This window comes from Cnephaeus nilssonii (assembly GCF_951640355.1).
Source record: "Cnephaeus nilssonii genome assembly, chromosome: 7".
Taxonomy (NCBI): Eukaryota; Metazoa; Chordata; class Mammalia; order Chiroptera; family Vespertilionidae; genus Cnephaeus; species Cnephaeus nilssonii.
The window spans coordinates 25736542-25752000 of NC_137078.1; the positions used below are offsets into that span (position 1 = coordinate 25736542).

General features: G+C 37.8%; 1 protein-coding gene across 1 annotated transcript in view; it reads right to left on the reverse strand.

The window, feature by feature from the left end:
• Positions 1-15459, reverse strand: part of NUP153 (nucleoporin 153) — a 66582-nt gene that overhangs the window by 15309 nt on the left and 35814 nt on the right. Inside the window, 4 exon segments of the mRNA XM_079776425.1 lie at positions 764-886; positions 4680-4767; positions 5784-5885; positions 6699-6833. Coding sequence (XP_079632551.1) covers positions 764-886; positions 4680-4767; positions 5784-5885; positions 6699-6833 — 448 coding nt within the window.

The window sequence follows — 15459 nt, forward strand, 5'->3', positions numbered from 1 at the left end:
TTGGTTAATTCTAATAAAGGCATTCTGGAGTTCTGCCATAACTGTGTAAAATCATCTAAATTATTAAGACTCCTGTAGGCAGTATACTCAACTATAAAATGAGAGAGCTAATTAAAAAAAACTAATCCTTCTAAATCTTGTTGTAGAAGCCAACTTTATTTTGAAATTTCTACTCAATCATACATGAACATCTTTGCTGGGTTTAAATTGTTTTTGAGCTACTAGGTTATCTTATAAACACCTTTAAATTATTACAGTACACATCACAATTGAACTTGTGACTATACTCTTTGATTTTTAAACTGAAAACTTATTCCTATTTTGAGGATTTCTAGGCGTTGCCTTCAAATTATTATGTACTAGCTTTCATATCTTGTTTCAAATGAGTACTGTCTTTTATATATGTTAGAATCAGTACATTTGTTGGCTTTGACATATATATGGTAATAATCTAGAACAACATGGCAGTTTCAACACTGGTGAGAAAGAAATGTCCAAGTATATCATCAAGTTTATTTGCTTTCATTCAATATTGGCCTATCTCTATTAATAGGCAATTCATTTTCTCCTTCTATACTTGCCTCTTACAAATTTCATTTTAGTACAGAGTAACATTTGATTACATCTATATTCAGAAGTCAATCTCCTATCAAATTAGCCATAATTCTCTTAAAGCCTAAAGTATACCACAAATGACATTAAAATAAGATCATGAGTTTGTAATTAAAAATTTAGACTATCTCAAGGGCAGCCATTATCTTACCAGGGTTTTTCAGAATATCTAGGACACTTCCTTCTTTCAGGGTTTTTGCAGGTCTAAAAAGGCCCTCAGAATCTTCATCTGGCTTCTTACAGCTTGTACTGTTCATTGCAGTGATATCTTGAGCTGTAATATTTTTTAATTATAAAATATATTATGCCTAGAAAAAACACTGGACTCAAGTTAAATGCATTAAAAAGATTTTGCAAAGACAATTTGAATCAACTTCTAAAATATCATTTTAAAAGTATGAAATTCAAAGAGAATGAAAAATAACAACAATACAGAGTTAAACTGCCATTATAAGGAAGTACAAATACTATTTCTCACACTATACATCTCTCTCCTCCAAATGGGCAAAAAATATAAACTATAATTATTACTGGTAATTCACTGGTAATCAAGAAAACCAAGTTGAAACATTAAAAAAGATATGGCGCTCGGCTGGTGTGGCTCAGTGGTTGAGCATCAACCTATGAACCAGGAGGTCACGGTTTGATTCAGGGTACATTCCCCGGGTTGCGGGCTCTATTCCCAGTGTGAGGGTATGCAGGAGGCAGCCGATCAATTCTCTCTTGGCATTGATGTTTCTATCTCTTTCCCTCTCCCTTCCTCTTTGAAATCAATAAAAATATTTTTTTAAAAAAAAGAAGGTATGGCAACTGGGGCAAGCAGCTACCCCTCATGAAATATGTAATCAATTACATAGCAATTTACACTGTTGATTAAAAAATACCTTAAAAAATATTCAACTAAGGCAATTATTTCATTTCTAGAAATTCACCCTATGATTGAAAATATCTTTCAGGTACAACAATGAAAACCTGGATGACAGATAAATGCTCAATTAGGGGCTGATTACATAAATTACAGAATGGTGACATGAAATGCTACACAGCCACAAAACAATCATTCTTGAAAGCATAGTTATGGGTAAAAACAGGTTAGAAAGTGCAAAAGATTTTGAATGTTTCCATCTAAAGAGTAATGGCGCTGCTAATGATGAGTATTTATTGCTTTTACTTTTTGTATTTTCCAAAATGAACATATCTTTTATTTAAGAAATCTATATATTGAGTATGATACTAGTTTTGTGGTTATATTTTTAGGGGGGGAGGGGGCGCGTTTCTGTTTATATATGAAATATGTGTGGAGCTGTTTCCAAATAACCTGATATGGGTTTGTATGTATAAGAGGGAAAGGTAGGAAAGAGGGAGGGGAGGAGGGACAAGATTGGCCATAAAATCGAAAGGTTGAAGCTGAGTAAAGAGCATATGGAGAATCAGTCTACCATTCAATGTTAGAGAACGTTTGAAATTTTCTATAATAAAATATAAATAACCAGGTTTTTCTTCTTGAGTGTTGGTCAGCTAAAAAGTAGTTTCAAAACAAATCCTGCCTACCTATATATCTCACACTATAAATAAAATTTAATTCAAAATGGATCAATGATCTAAATATAAGAAATCCATAATACTCTTAAAAGAAAATCTAGGAGGTATACCTTCATGACCATAGATTTAGCGATGGATTCTTAGATGACACCAAAAGTACAAGCAGAAAAATAATTTTAACTTCACCAAAATTAAAAACCTTTGTGCATTTAAGGACATTATTAAGAAAATGTGAAAAGGCAATCCATTGAATTGGAGAAATTACTCATAACTCATGTCTAATAAGGATACAGACTATACAAAAATGCTTACATCTCAGCAACAGGAACAAACCAATTTTAAAATGGTTAAGACTTGACTAGACATTTCTCCCAAGAACATATGTAAAGGGCCATCAAGCATCAAAAAGAGGGTCAACACCATTAATCACTAAAGGAATGCAAATGGATGGCTATAAAAAAACCTTAAAAAGTAGTGTCGTAAAAATGTAAAGAATTTGAAATCTCATACACTGCTGGTGGGAATGTGAAATGAGCTATCTGTTGAGAAAAACGACTTTGTGGTTTCCTCAAAAGACCATTTGACACATCAATTCCATTCCTAGGTATATACCCCAAAACACTGAAACCAGTGTTCAAATACATGTACATGCATATTCACAGCAGCTCTGTCTACAATAGCCAAAAGGTAGAAACAACCCTAATGGATGAACAGAAAATCAAACAAAACAGAAACAAACTGAGATACAGAGAACATTTTGATGGTTGTTAAACTGGGCGGGGGGAGGGAAGATGGGTGAAAAAGGGAAGGAGAGTATGTACAAATTGGTGGAAATGAAATAGTCACAGGGAGGTAAAGTATAGCAAAGGGATTATAGTCAGTAATCCTATCTAATAAAAGAGTAATATGCAGATTGACCATCACTCCAATACGCAATATGGCTGCCCCCATGTGGTCAAAGATCCTGCCCCCATGTGGACACAAGATGGCCACCACAAGATGGCCAGCAGGGGAGGGCAGTTGGGAGGCACCAGGCCTGCAAGGGAGGGCAGTTGAGAGGGACCAGGCCTGCAAGGGAAGGCAGTTGGAGGCGATCAACCCTGCAGGGGAGGGCAGTTAGGGGTGACCAGGCCGGCAGAGGAGGGAAGTTGGGGGCAAACAGCCTGGCAGGGGAGCAGTTAGGCATCAGTCAGGCTGGCAGCAGAGTGGTTAGGGGGTGATCAGGCTGGCAGGCAGAAGCGGTTGGGGCAATCAGGAAGGCAGGCAGGCGAGCAGTTGGGAGCCAGCAGTCCTGAATTGTGAGAGGGATGTCCGACTGCCCTCGAGGGGTCCCAGATTGGAGAGGGTGCAGGCTGGGCTGAGGGACAACCCCCCTCCATGCACAAATTTCGTGCACTGGGCCTCTAGTATTATAATAACAAAGTATGAGATCATATAGATACTAGATTTATTGGGGTAACCACTTCATAAGTTATATAAATGTCTAAATACCAGAAACTAATATAATACTGTATATCAACTGAAGTTGTAAAATAAATATTTTTAAATAAAATAATCATCTGAATATTCATCATCTCCCCTCAATTATGCCCATTTCTTTCTTTCTTTTTTTTTTTTTAATCCTCACTTGAGGATTTTTTTTTTCCTTTTTAGAGATAGAGTAAGTGGGGTGGAGGAGAAAGAGACAGAGAAACATCCATGTGAGAAAGAAACATCAATTGGTTGCCTTCCATACATACATACCCTGACTGGGGATGGAACGTGCAACCCAGGTATGTGCCTGACTGGGAATCAAACCCGGAACCTTTTGGTGTGTGGGATAACACTCCAACCTACTACCACCCGACCAGGGCTTAAGTTCAGAAATTATGTATTACTATTTGCAGAGGCCAGCATAACCCTGATACATAAAAATGCTGGGAACTGAACAGTAAACCTAGAGAAGTAATCTATTGAATTTCTTATATGACTTCATTAATATACTTAATTTGACTGAAAAAAGACAATAGGTAAATTTGCTATTGTGATTGTGACTATCCCCCTCACAATTAAACTGTTAACATTTACATTTAGGGAGCTAGTATCTCTGAGAATAATTACTAAAAAACATTGTCAAAAGGCTGGGCTTAACCCTGGCCAGTGGCTCAGTTGGTTGGAGCATTGTCCCATACACCAAAAGATTTCAATCCCCAGTTGGGATGCATATGGGAGGCAGCCGAACGATTTTTCTCTCCCACATTAATGCCTCTCTCTCTCTCTCTCTCTCTCTCTCTCTCTCTCTCTCTCTCTTTCTCTCTCTCTCTTTTTCTCCCTTTCCCCTATTTCTCTCTAAAATCAATAAAAACATATCCTCCAGTGAGGTTTTTGTTTTTTTTTATGGTTGACTGCTCTTGTTTGCTTTTCAGAACAAATTTCATTCAAATGAAAGCACTTATAAGAACTGCCAAAGGGGAAAAGTTTTTGAAATATTAATCTAATGCATGCAACTATTTTTATGTAAAAATTTATGAAACGTTTTTACTTACCTGCACTACTTGTAATTGGTTCTGAAACAGTACTAGAGCCAGAAAGTTCTACTGTTTTTGCAACAGGCACACTAAAAGTAAATCCAATCTGCAAAGAAAAAAGTTATCCTTTCAAATATAGAGCTTCTTTAAATTCCAAGTGAAAAAAATATACTGAATTTCACTTATTCTAAGATTCACAGTTTTCCATATTTTATCATCTTTAAAATTTGAATGCTTCTTGTAATAAATTGTGGGTCATAGTTTAACAGCAGCATTTTTAACCTCTAAGGCATTTTTTTCTTTCAAAGCAGTATATAAATAACGTGTTCCTAATGCCCAAGTCTGGGTTTCTAAATGTCATTTTCTAATAAAAAGTTTGAAACTTTTTGGACAACAGACAGATTTCAGGCATGCAGCAGGGGAACTACAAATGACCTGGAACATCCAATTGACAGAAAAAAAGGACAGAGTAAAAAACAAACAGCAACAGGTCAAAATAATACATGTGCCAAATAAGAGAGGGGCAACTTAAACGTTGAACTTATTCTTACCCAAAATACTGATTTATATTATTAAAAAATAAACAAATATATCTTATGGAACATAAAAATTCAAAACTTATCTAGGTTAAAGACAATTCAAGAAACATTAACTAAATGCACTATGATTTAATCAATTAGTCTCTAATCTTAATTGTATCTAGGGCCAAGAGAAAACAAAGCAGCAATTAGAGGACAATCTGGAGCCGATGGGGGAATCTGAATAGGAACTGTTATTATTATACCACATTAAATTTTGTGGGTATAACTGTACTGTGAATATGCAAAGGAATGTTCTTTTACTTAGGGGATACATGGAAAATATTAAGGTAATTAAGAAGTCTGAATCTTAACTTTCAAATGTACATGAGAAAATGCACATGCTTGTGTGTGTGTATGTGTATATGCACACAGTGAAAAATACATGTGTTCACTCATTCAAGTTTTCTGGACATTGTAATTGTTTTTAACTTGGAAGGAAAATAATGGTTATTCTTTAACACTGATGGCATCTTAGATTTGATAAAAATACAGTATGCCTTTGAAATCAATAAATAAGAAATATTCCTTGGTTGCTACTTACAGATGATGGAGGTAGTAGTACATCTGCCTCTGTAGATTTTACAATTGGAGATGAAAATCTAAACATGGGACTGTTTGTGTTGTTAGGAGAGGTCATTTGTACCTGGTTTTCCGAATCATTAAAAAAAAAAAAAAATACAAAAAGAGCTTTTTAGGAAAAGAAACTGACAATAAGACAGACCCTTAAGCAAGTTACTTATTCCAAAGAAGCCAAATCCCCCCCTTTAGATTAAAAACAAACAAACACTTTTTAACTTCTGAAAACTACTTAATAGTTAACTGCTATAAAATTTGGCTTCCTATTGGAAGAGGAGTATACACTATTTTAGACATGGATATTTGTCTAAAGAAGAAAAATAACATCTATAAGCTATGTTCAGAAAAAATTAAAAGCCAAAACAAAAGCATAAAAATTTCAGGAACAGATAAAACACATTAATCCTACTTGAAAAATAATAAACATAAATCTATTCTTATACACAAAGTATCTTAACTGTAAACATTGGGAACAATATCTGTTTAATGCATTCTTTTTTTTTTTTTGGTTTCATGCTTATTTATTTATTTATTTATTTATTTATTTTTAATTACTTTATTGATTAAGGTATCACATATTTGTCATCAACCACTCCCCATTCCCTTCCCAAACCCCCCCAACACGCATGCCCCCCTCCCCCTGTTGTCCGTGATGTTTAATGCATTCTTAAGAATTGAAAAACACTCTCATTATAACAAATCCCATTATAATGTACACTTTTTCTAAAAAGCAAGACACCATTTTCATTTTTATCTTCTTACTCTGAGTTATTGATTTCTATAGTGAAAATTAATTATAGCTTTAAACTGATACTAGATGTTTTAAAATAAACAATAAGAAAAATAAAAAATCACCTCTATTTGTACAATGGTTTTGTACCTTATTTGTTAATGACTGTGCAGGACTAATTGGTGATAGAGAAGTTGTAATCACCGAGGAACTAAAATTGAAGGTAGGCAGTGAAGAACTGGTGATGGGTAGAGAGATATTCGGTAATACTGGTACTTCCATTTCCTAAAACACAGTATGTTTTAAAATTATATAGTTAATCTTTCATGTCATTCTTTTGTCGTTTTCAGGTAGAATTTATATAACTACAAGCAACTTTAGAATAAAAAGAAGGTAGTACCATGCAATGGTTATACACTGTTCTGGCATGTAAAGCAAGCATTTAATAAATTTTAGTACTAATAACTTTGGTGAAGTGCCTTGGTTTTTACCCCAGTATAGCAAAGGCCACCCCAATTCTCAAATGACTAACATTTACAACAGACAAAAAAGAATTCCACTTCTGCTAATGGTGGAGTAGTTCATATCTCACCAATGTCTGACAGATAATAATGATAAACTTTGGACTAATGATTAAAAACAGCTGTCTGAAAACACTGGAAAGCAACCACAAACAAGCAGAAACTGGAGGGGATAAGACACTTGGAAGAAGAGCACTGAGTGAGCTTCTTTTGTTCTCTTTATGAGTTGGTGCCAATGGATAGTTGAAATTCAGAAAGAAAATTGCAAAGATAGTGGCTGAGAAATCAGAGGACAGAGAGGTGACCACAGCAGTTAGAAAATGAAGGGAGATACAGGATTGAAGAACCACAGAAGGGTTCTCCAAGTCGGCATATAAACTGTCAATTCTCTGGCAGGACTGTAAACTAGTAAATGCCTGTAAGGCAGACCAGACATCAAGTAGTCAACTAAGACTAGAGTTTCAGCTGTTGCCCAGCACAGAGGAGGGAGTTTACTGCCAGCTAAAACAATCTGAATACTTCAAATAGATGAGGTTCAGTATACATAAATCACAACTCAGTAAAAAAAGTCAAGCCCTACCACCCAAAAAAGGAAAAATAATGACTCCTTTAGGGAAAAGAAAACTAAGAGAATCTGTTGCCATAAAATCTGCTCTACAGGTTCTTCAGGATGAATGGAAATGATACTAAATGGAAACTCATATTTCTGGAAGAAATGTAAAATAAGGGAGCAAACATTTTTTTTAAATCTGCACTTTTTTCTCTTAATTTCTTGAACCATGTAAGGCAAAAATTATATGTGATAGGTTTCTAGACTATCTATCTAAATGTAATACAAATAACAATTACAGCAATAAAATGCCAAGGAAGAGGGGTGTTAAATCAAACTATAAAGTTGCAAGATTCTTAAATTTTCACAGAAAGTGGCACAAAATTAACACAAGGTAGCATGTAAGAAGAACATATATCATAATCCCTAGAGGAACCACTAAGTAAGATAAAGAGACAGAGATAAAAAACCAACAAGTAATTAAATTGGAATTCTAACAAACATTCAATTAACCCAGTGGTCGGCAAACTCATTAGTCAACAGAGCCAAATATCAACAGTACAATGATTGAAATTTCTTTTAAGAGCCAAATTTTTTAAACTTAAATTTCTTCTAACGCCACTTCTTCAAAATAGACTCGCCCAGGCCATGGTATTTTGTGGAAGAGTCACACTCAAGGGGCCAAAGAGCCGCATGTGTCTCGCGAGCCACGGTTTGCCGACCACTGAATTAACCCAAAAGAAGGCAGCTTTCGAAAAGAACAAGAAAACTAAAGCAACAATAAACAGCTTCTGCACAGCAAAAGAAACCATCAACAAAATGAAAAGGAAGCCCACTGCATGGGAGAACATATTTGGCAATGATACATCTCACAAAGGGTTATTATCCAAAATATATAAGGAACTCATACAACTTAACAAAAGGAAGACAATCCAATTTAAAAATGGGCAAAGGACCTAAATAGACACTTCTCCAATGGGGACAGACATATAGATAGATGGCCAAGAGACATGAAAAAATGCTCAGTCACTAATCATCTGAGATGCAAATCTAAACGACAATGAGATACCATCTCACACCTGTCAGAAAGGCTACCATCAACAAATCAACAAATGACAAGTGCTGTGGAGGGGTGTGGAGAAAAGGGAACCCTAGTACACTGCTGGTGGGAATGCAGAGTGGTGCAGCCATTATGCAAAAGAGTATGGCATCTCCTCAAAATATTAATTATGGAACTGCCATTTGATCCAGTGAACCTATTTCTAGAAATATATCCTAAGAAACCAGAAACAGCAATCAGAAAGAATGTATGTGCCCCTATGTTCATGGCAGTGCAATTTATAATAGCTAAGATCTGGAAATGGCCCAAGCCCCCATCAGTAGACGGGTGGATAAAAAACCTTTGGTATGTTTACACCATGGAATGCAGCAATAAAAAATACGAATCTCTTACCCTTTGAGACAGCATGTAAGGACCTGGAGAGTATAATGCTAAGCGAAATAAGCCAATCAGAGAAAGACAAGTATCACATGATCGCACTCATATGTAAAATCTAATGAACAAAACAAACCGTTGAACAAAATAGATCCAGAGACATAGAAATATTGAATAGACAGAAGGAGAGGGAGGGTGGGTGGGTGGGACAAGATCAACCAAAGAACTTGTATGCATATGTGCATAACCCACGGACACAGACAATAGGGTGGGTTAAGGTGGGGGTGGGCTAGAAGGGGTGAAGTGGGGGGGGGGGGGCATATGTAATACTTTCAACAATAAAGATTTTTTAAAAAATAAAATTTTAAAAAATTCACAGAAGCACTATTAATATCTTCCAGGAGATAACATAGGAGAATTTCTTTGAAGCCTAAGGAGAAGCAAAGGTTCCTTAGGTACAAAGAACAGTATAAATAATGGGGGAAATTTTAATAAATTCAGAATTCTTGTAAGACATGTATCATTCAAAGTATTTGGTTTCAGAATTCATAAAGAGTTCCTGAAACTCAATAAGACAATCCAATTTTAAAAGGGCAAAAGATCTGAACCGAGACCTCAGAAAGGACGATAATACTCATGTCCAATAAGGGCATAAACAAGAATACAACATGATGCCGAAACCGGTTTGGCTCAGTGGATAGAGCGTCGGCCTGCGGACTCAAGGGTCCCAGGTTCGATTCCGGTCAAGGGCATGTACCTTGGTTGCGGGCACATCCCCAGTAGGGGGTGTGCAAGAGGCAGCTGATCGATGTTTCTCTCTCATCGATGTTTCTAACTCTCTATCCCTCTCTCTTCCTCTCTGTAAAAAATCAATAAAATATATTAAAAAAAAAAAAAAAGAATACAACATGAGTCATCAGGGAAATACAAATTCAAATTACAATGATATACCACACCATACACAAAGCAGAATGGCTACAGTTTGAAAAACGACCATCAACTACTGGTAAGGATGCACAGTAACAGAAATGCCCACACACTGTTGGTGGGAATATAAAATGTTACTCCCACCTCCACTTCTAGGTATCTACCCTAAGAAAAATAAACAGATGTCTACAAAAAAGGTATAAAAATGTTCACATCAGCTTATTCATAACAGTCAGACAAAAAAACACACACACTGAATAACTGTATTGATGTGAAGTTTTAGAACAAGGAAAACCAATATATAGTGGAAAAAATGAGAATAGTGATTGCTCCAGGGGTACGAGGCAGTGAGTATTAACTGAGAAGGAGCTTGAGTAAACTTTCTGGAGGATTGGAAATGTTCAACACCTACCTCGACAGGGGTTTGGGTTACACAGATGTAAACATTTGTCAAATTATTAAATGGTACACACCTAACAATTTTACATTTTATTACATGTAAACTCTTGCTAAGTTAAAAAGCAACTAATATTTTAGTTCGTGCAGTATATGCTGAAGTATTTAGGGGCAAGTATACTGATTTAAGTCTTAAACTTACTTCGAAATACATCCCAAAAATAAGATATTTATTTGTTAAAGCAAATATGATAAAATATTAGAACCTAAGTGCTAAGAATATGCGTTCATTGCACAATTCTCTGAACATTCCTTCTGTTTGAATTTTATAATCAACTGCAGAGAGGGGGACGAAAGGAAACAAAAGACTCATTTACGGATTTCTGTAAGGATGTTTCTTCCCATCTCCAACCTTAGCCTTATTTTCTTCCCTTTAGACCCTTTACAACACCTGGACACAATCAACTGAATAACCTATATCTCATGTCAACTCATTAAGCCACATACTTACTAGTTCTTTATATTATTGACCTTGAACCAATTTTATTTTATTTATTTTGAAGATTTTCAAAACTGCTTTTTAGAGAGAGAGGGAGAAACATCGATGGGAGAGCAGAACATGAATGAATTGACTGCTTCCTGCAGAGGCGTGAGCCCACAACTTGGCATGTGCCCTTGACCGTGAATCCAAGCAGCAACCTTTCAGAGCATGGGAGGATGCCCAACCAACTGAGCCATACCAGCCAGGGTGACCTTGAACCAATTTTAAATTTGATTTGTAGTCACCAAAATTTTGACTTATCAGAAGTGGTTTCCACAAATCTGGGAGAAAGTAAAAAATTTTAACTGGATGCATAGAGATGCCTCAAGTTAAACACAACCATCATCAAATCTGACTTGCTATCCTATATAAAAAGGCTAATATGCAAATTGTCCCCTCGACTGGGATTTCGACTGGGAATTCAACCAGGGGGCAAGCGGGCCGGCCTGCCAACCTCCTGCGTCCCCTCCCCACAACCGGCCGGACCCCACCCTTGCACGAATTTTGTGCATCAGGCCTCACAGCCTCGGCTGGCCCTGCAACCCCGGCTTTGTCTGGAAGGTCATCCAAACAGTTGTCCAGAAGGTCGTTCTGCTGTTCGGTATAATTAGCATATTAGCTCTTTATTATATAGGATGTGTGTGTGTGTGTGTGTGTGTGTGTGTGTGTGTGTGTGTGTGTATTATCTTTGTAATACCTTTACATAGGTTACCTCACGTGAGGTAGAGGTCTATTATTGTAGATGAGGAAACTGAGGCATGGAGATATATGGCCTAATATCATACAGCTATGAAATGGCAGACATCCTATAGACATAAGCCAAATATATTTCTTCTTTTTATCCCTATTTTAAAGAGAAAGAAGCTGATGCACAAGGAAGTTAATTTGATCAATGTCATTCATACCAGTAAGGGGCACAACTGTATCTGACATGACAATATCAAGCAATTAAATGTCCCCAAATGCAATCTTATTATATATTACTTATTAAACACACACACACACACACACACACACACACACACACACACACACACGGGATACGCAGAAAATTTGGGGAAGCCATCCAATCAGTACCTCTCTCCTCAGAAATGTGGAGACTGTAACTCCAATGTGTAACAGAGCTCGGGGCAAGAGGAGTTGGGTGAGGCATCCTGGGATGTGAAATTGGCAGTTGGCAGTTGGCCGGAATGGAGAGGCAGCCCAGATCAGGGAGAAGGTGATAAAGAGGTCTGGGGAGTTAGATTTTCATAAAGTTTCTAACAGTTAATATACCAGGTAATAAGGGCTAAAATAAAGAAATTAATTTTAACTCCCCCAAAATGTCTCAATACAGCAAAGTCACACTAAACACAAACCTACAACACAGCTAAATTAAACTGTAAGTACTACAACATAGCTAAATTAAACTATAAGTATCAACCTGAGATTTCAGCTGAATATCTTAGAAATGATATCTTCAGAAGTTCACAATGAAGGGAAATAAGCAAAATTCACAAATCTGTCATTTGGTAAACACCAAACCAAACTAATAATTGTTCTCATACAGGAAGAAACTTTAAAAAACTAAGGCCACGAATTTTACTGAGAAATATAAAAACTTGTCTAAAGAACAAATTCATGCTATATTAATCAGATATTAATTTCCTTATGGATATAAGGTAAGACATCCCATTTCTTAAATGTAATTAAGTGCTTTAATGACAAAAGAAAACTGGTTTGCTAAGAAAATTCTACATTTTTATACACTATACAATTAATGTCATTCAAGGCTTTTTCTTTCAGACAGTAGAATACCTTAATACATTCCCTCCCTCTACAACACTCCAGCAAAGCAACAAGTAGACTCTTAACGGAAAAAACAGAGCCCCAACACCAGTAACTGAACCAAGGCCCCTGGCACAGATATCACAAAACAGATTACATGGCAGAAAGTCCAAACTGTCAAAGAAGTCATGATTCTAGTGAGCTGTACCTCTGGGAGAGAGGTGCAAGTACAAAACTGCTAAAAAGGAAAAGGGGAGATAAGGAAAAAATGAAAAAGATTTCCCAGGCTTTGCAATAGACATGTAAGAAAATTAATACTAGTACATACAACAATTTCAATCAAAGCATGATTTCACAGTCAACAGAAACTGTTAGAGAATATCGCATGTTTAAAAACCTAAAGACATGTTCCTGAAAAAGTCATGAATCAATGAGAAAGTCACAAATGAAATTTTAATTAAAAAAACAAATGACAAATGAAAGCACTATGTATCAAAACTTAAATGATCCAGCTAGGCTGAAATTCATTTATAAAAAGACTGAAATGAGACCTGCATTCAACTCAAAGCAAGTAGAAAACAAATAGAGCAACCTATAGAAAAAAATTTAACCAATCTTCAATAAGTCCCTCTTTTTCAAGCTTTTATGTTCAGAATATATAAGGAACTCTTCCTAATAAAAGAAATAACCCAACAGAAAAAGACGAGAAAACCCAAATGGCCAAGAAATTCACAAAAAGATATCTCTCCTCCTCTAAGTAAACAACAAAATGCAGACTAAAACTCCAATGGCATGCCACTTCACAGCCATCACATTGGTAAAAATTTTTAAACCAACAAAATCAAGTGCTAATAAGGGTAAAGAAAAAGCAGATCTACCTACTGTCATGTGGAATGTTAAATTATAAAACTACTTTGAAGAGCAATGAGGCAACCTCTAAGATATTTGAAGATGTGCATTATCCCTTACTAGAAGCCCGGTGCACGAAATTCGTGCACGGAAGGGGGTTGTCCCTCAGCCCAGCCTGTACCCTCTCCAATCTGGGACTCCTGGAGGGATGTCCGACTGCCCGTTTAGGCCCGATCCCTAAACGGGCAGTCGGACATCCCTCTCACAATCCAGGACTGCTGGCTCCCAACTGCTTGCCTGCCTGCCTTCCTGATTGCCCCTAACCGCTTCTGCCTGCCAGCCTGATCACCCCCTAACCACTCCGCTGCCGGCCTGGTTGATGCTTAACTGCTCCCCTGCCAGCCTGTTTGCCCCCAACTTCCCTCCTCTGCCAGCCTGGTCACCCCTAACTGCCCTCTCCTGCAGGGTTGATCACCTCCAACTGCCCTCCCTTGCAGGCCTGGTCCCTCACAACTGCCCTCGCTTGCAGGCCGGGTGCCTCCCAACTGCCCTCTCCTGCTGGCCATCTTGTAGTGGCCATCTTGTGTCCACATGGGGGCAGGATCTTTGACCACATGGGGGCTGCTATATTGTGTGTTGCAGTGATGATCAATCTGCATATTACTCTTTTATTAGATAGGATAGAGGCCTGGTGCACGGGTGAGGGCCAGCTGGTTTGCCCTGAAGGGTGTCACAGATAAGGGTGGGGGTTCCCTTGGGGTGTGGGGCGGCCTGAGCGAGGGGCCTATGGTGGTTTGCAGGCCAGCCACGCCCCCTGGCAACCCAAGGGGAGGCCCTGGTATCTGGAATTTATTTTCCTTCTACAATTGAAACTTTGTAGCCTGGGGCGGCAGCCATTTCTGGGGCGGCAGCCATTTCTGTGGCAGTTAATTCACCTTCTACAATTGAAACTTTGTAGCCTTAAGCAGGTGAGCCCGGCCAGGGTGTGCGGAAAGCTTTGCTTCCCCTGTTGCCGCCAGCAACCCTGGCCTGCTCTCTCAAGCTCCATTCTGCAGCCATTTGTTTGAATTTGTTTACCTTCTATAATTGAAACTTTGTAGCTTGAGTGGAGGCTTAGGCCTGCCACGGCTATGGAAAGCTTGGCTTGCTCTGTTACCTGGGAAACCTTGTTCTCTGTGGCTGTAGCCATCTTGGATTGGGGTTAATTTGCATACTCGCCCTGATTGGCTGTTGGGCGTGGCTTGGCTGTTGGGCGTGGTTTATGTAGCGGAGTGATGGTTAATTTGCATATTACCATTTTATTAGAGAGGATAATCCAACAATTCCATTCCTAGAAAGATAGCCTAGAGCAAATACTGCAGGTGTGCCAAGGGAGTACATAAATATTCCCCTTAGCATGTTTTAGGAATCAACCCAAATGTACCCTGCAGAATGAATTGTGGTAAATATTCACACTGGATAAACATATTATAGTAAAATTAAATAACCTAGAGTTACCTATCACAACACTGACTAAGTTCACAAATAATATGAAAAGGGCAAGTGAGATGAAGAGAAACCATATTAACCCATTTATATAAGTTTCAAAAACTGGCAAAATCTAATCTATAATAATAAAAGCGTAATATGCTAATTAGACCGACGTCCTTCCGGACGACCTTCCGGATGAAGCCGGGGTTGGGAGGGCCAAGGTGGCCACCATGGCGGGCGGCGGCCAAGCCCCTTACATGAAATTTGTGCATGGATAGGGTCCCTAGGCCTGGCCAGCGATCAGGGCCAATCAGGGCCTTCCAGCTGCTTGGCAAGAGCCTCCCTTCGTTCCGCGCCACACCCTGGTGGTCAGCGCATGTCACAGCAAGCAGTCGAACTCCCAAGGGGACACTTTGCATATTAGCCTTTAATATACATAGAATATTCTAAGAGTC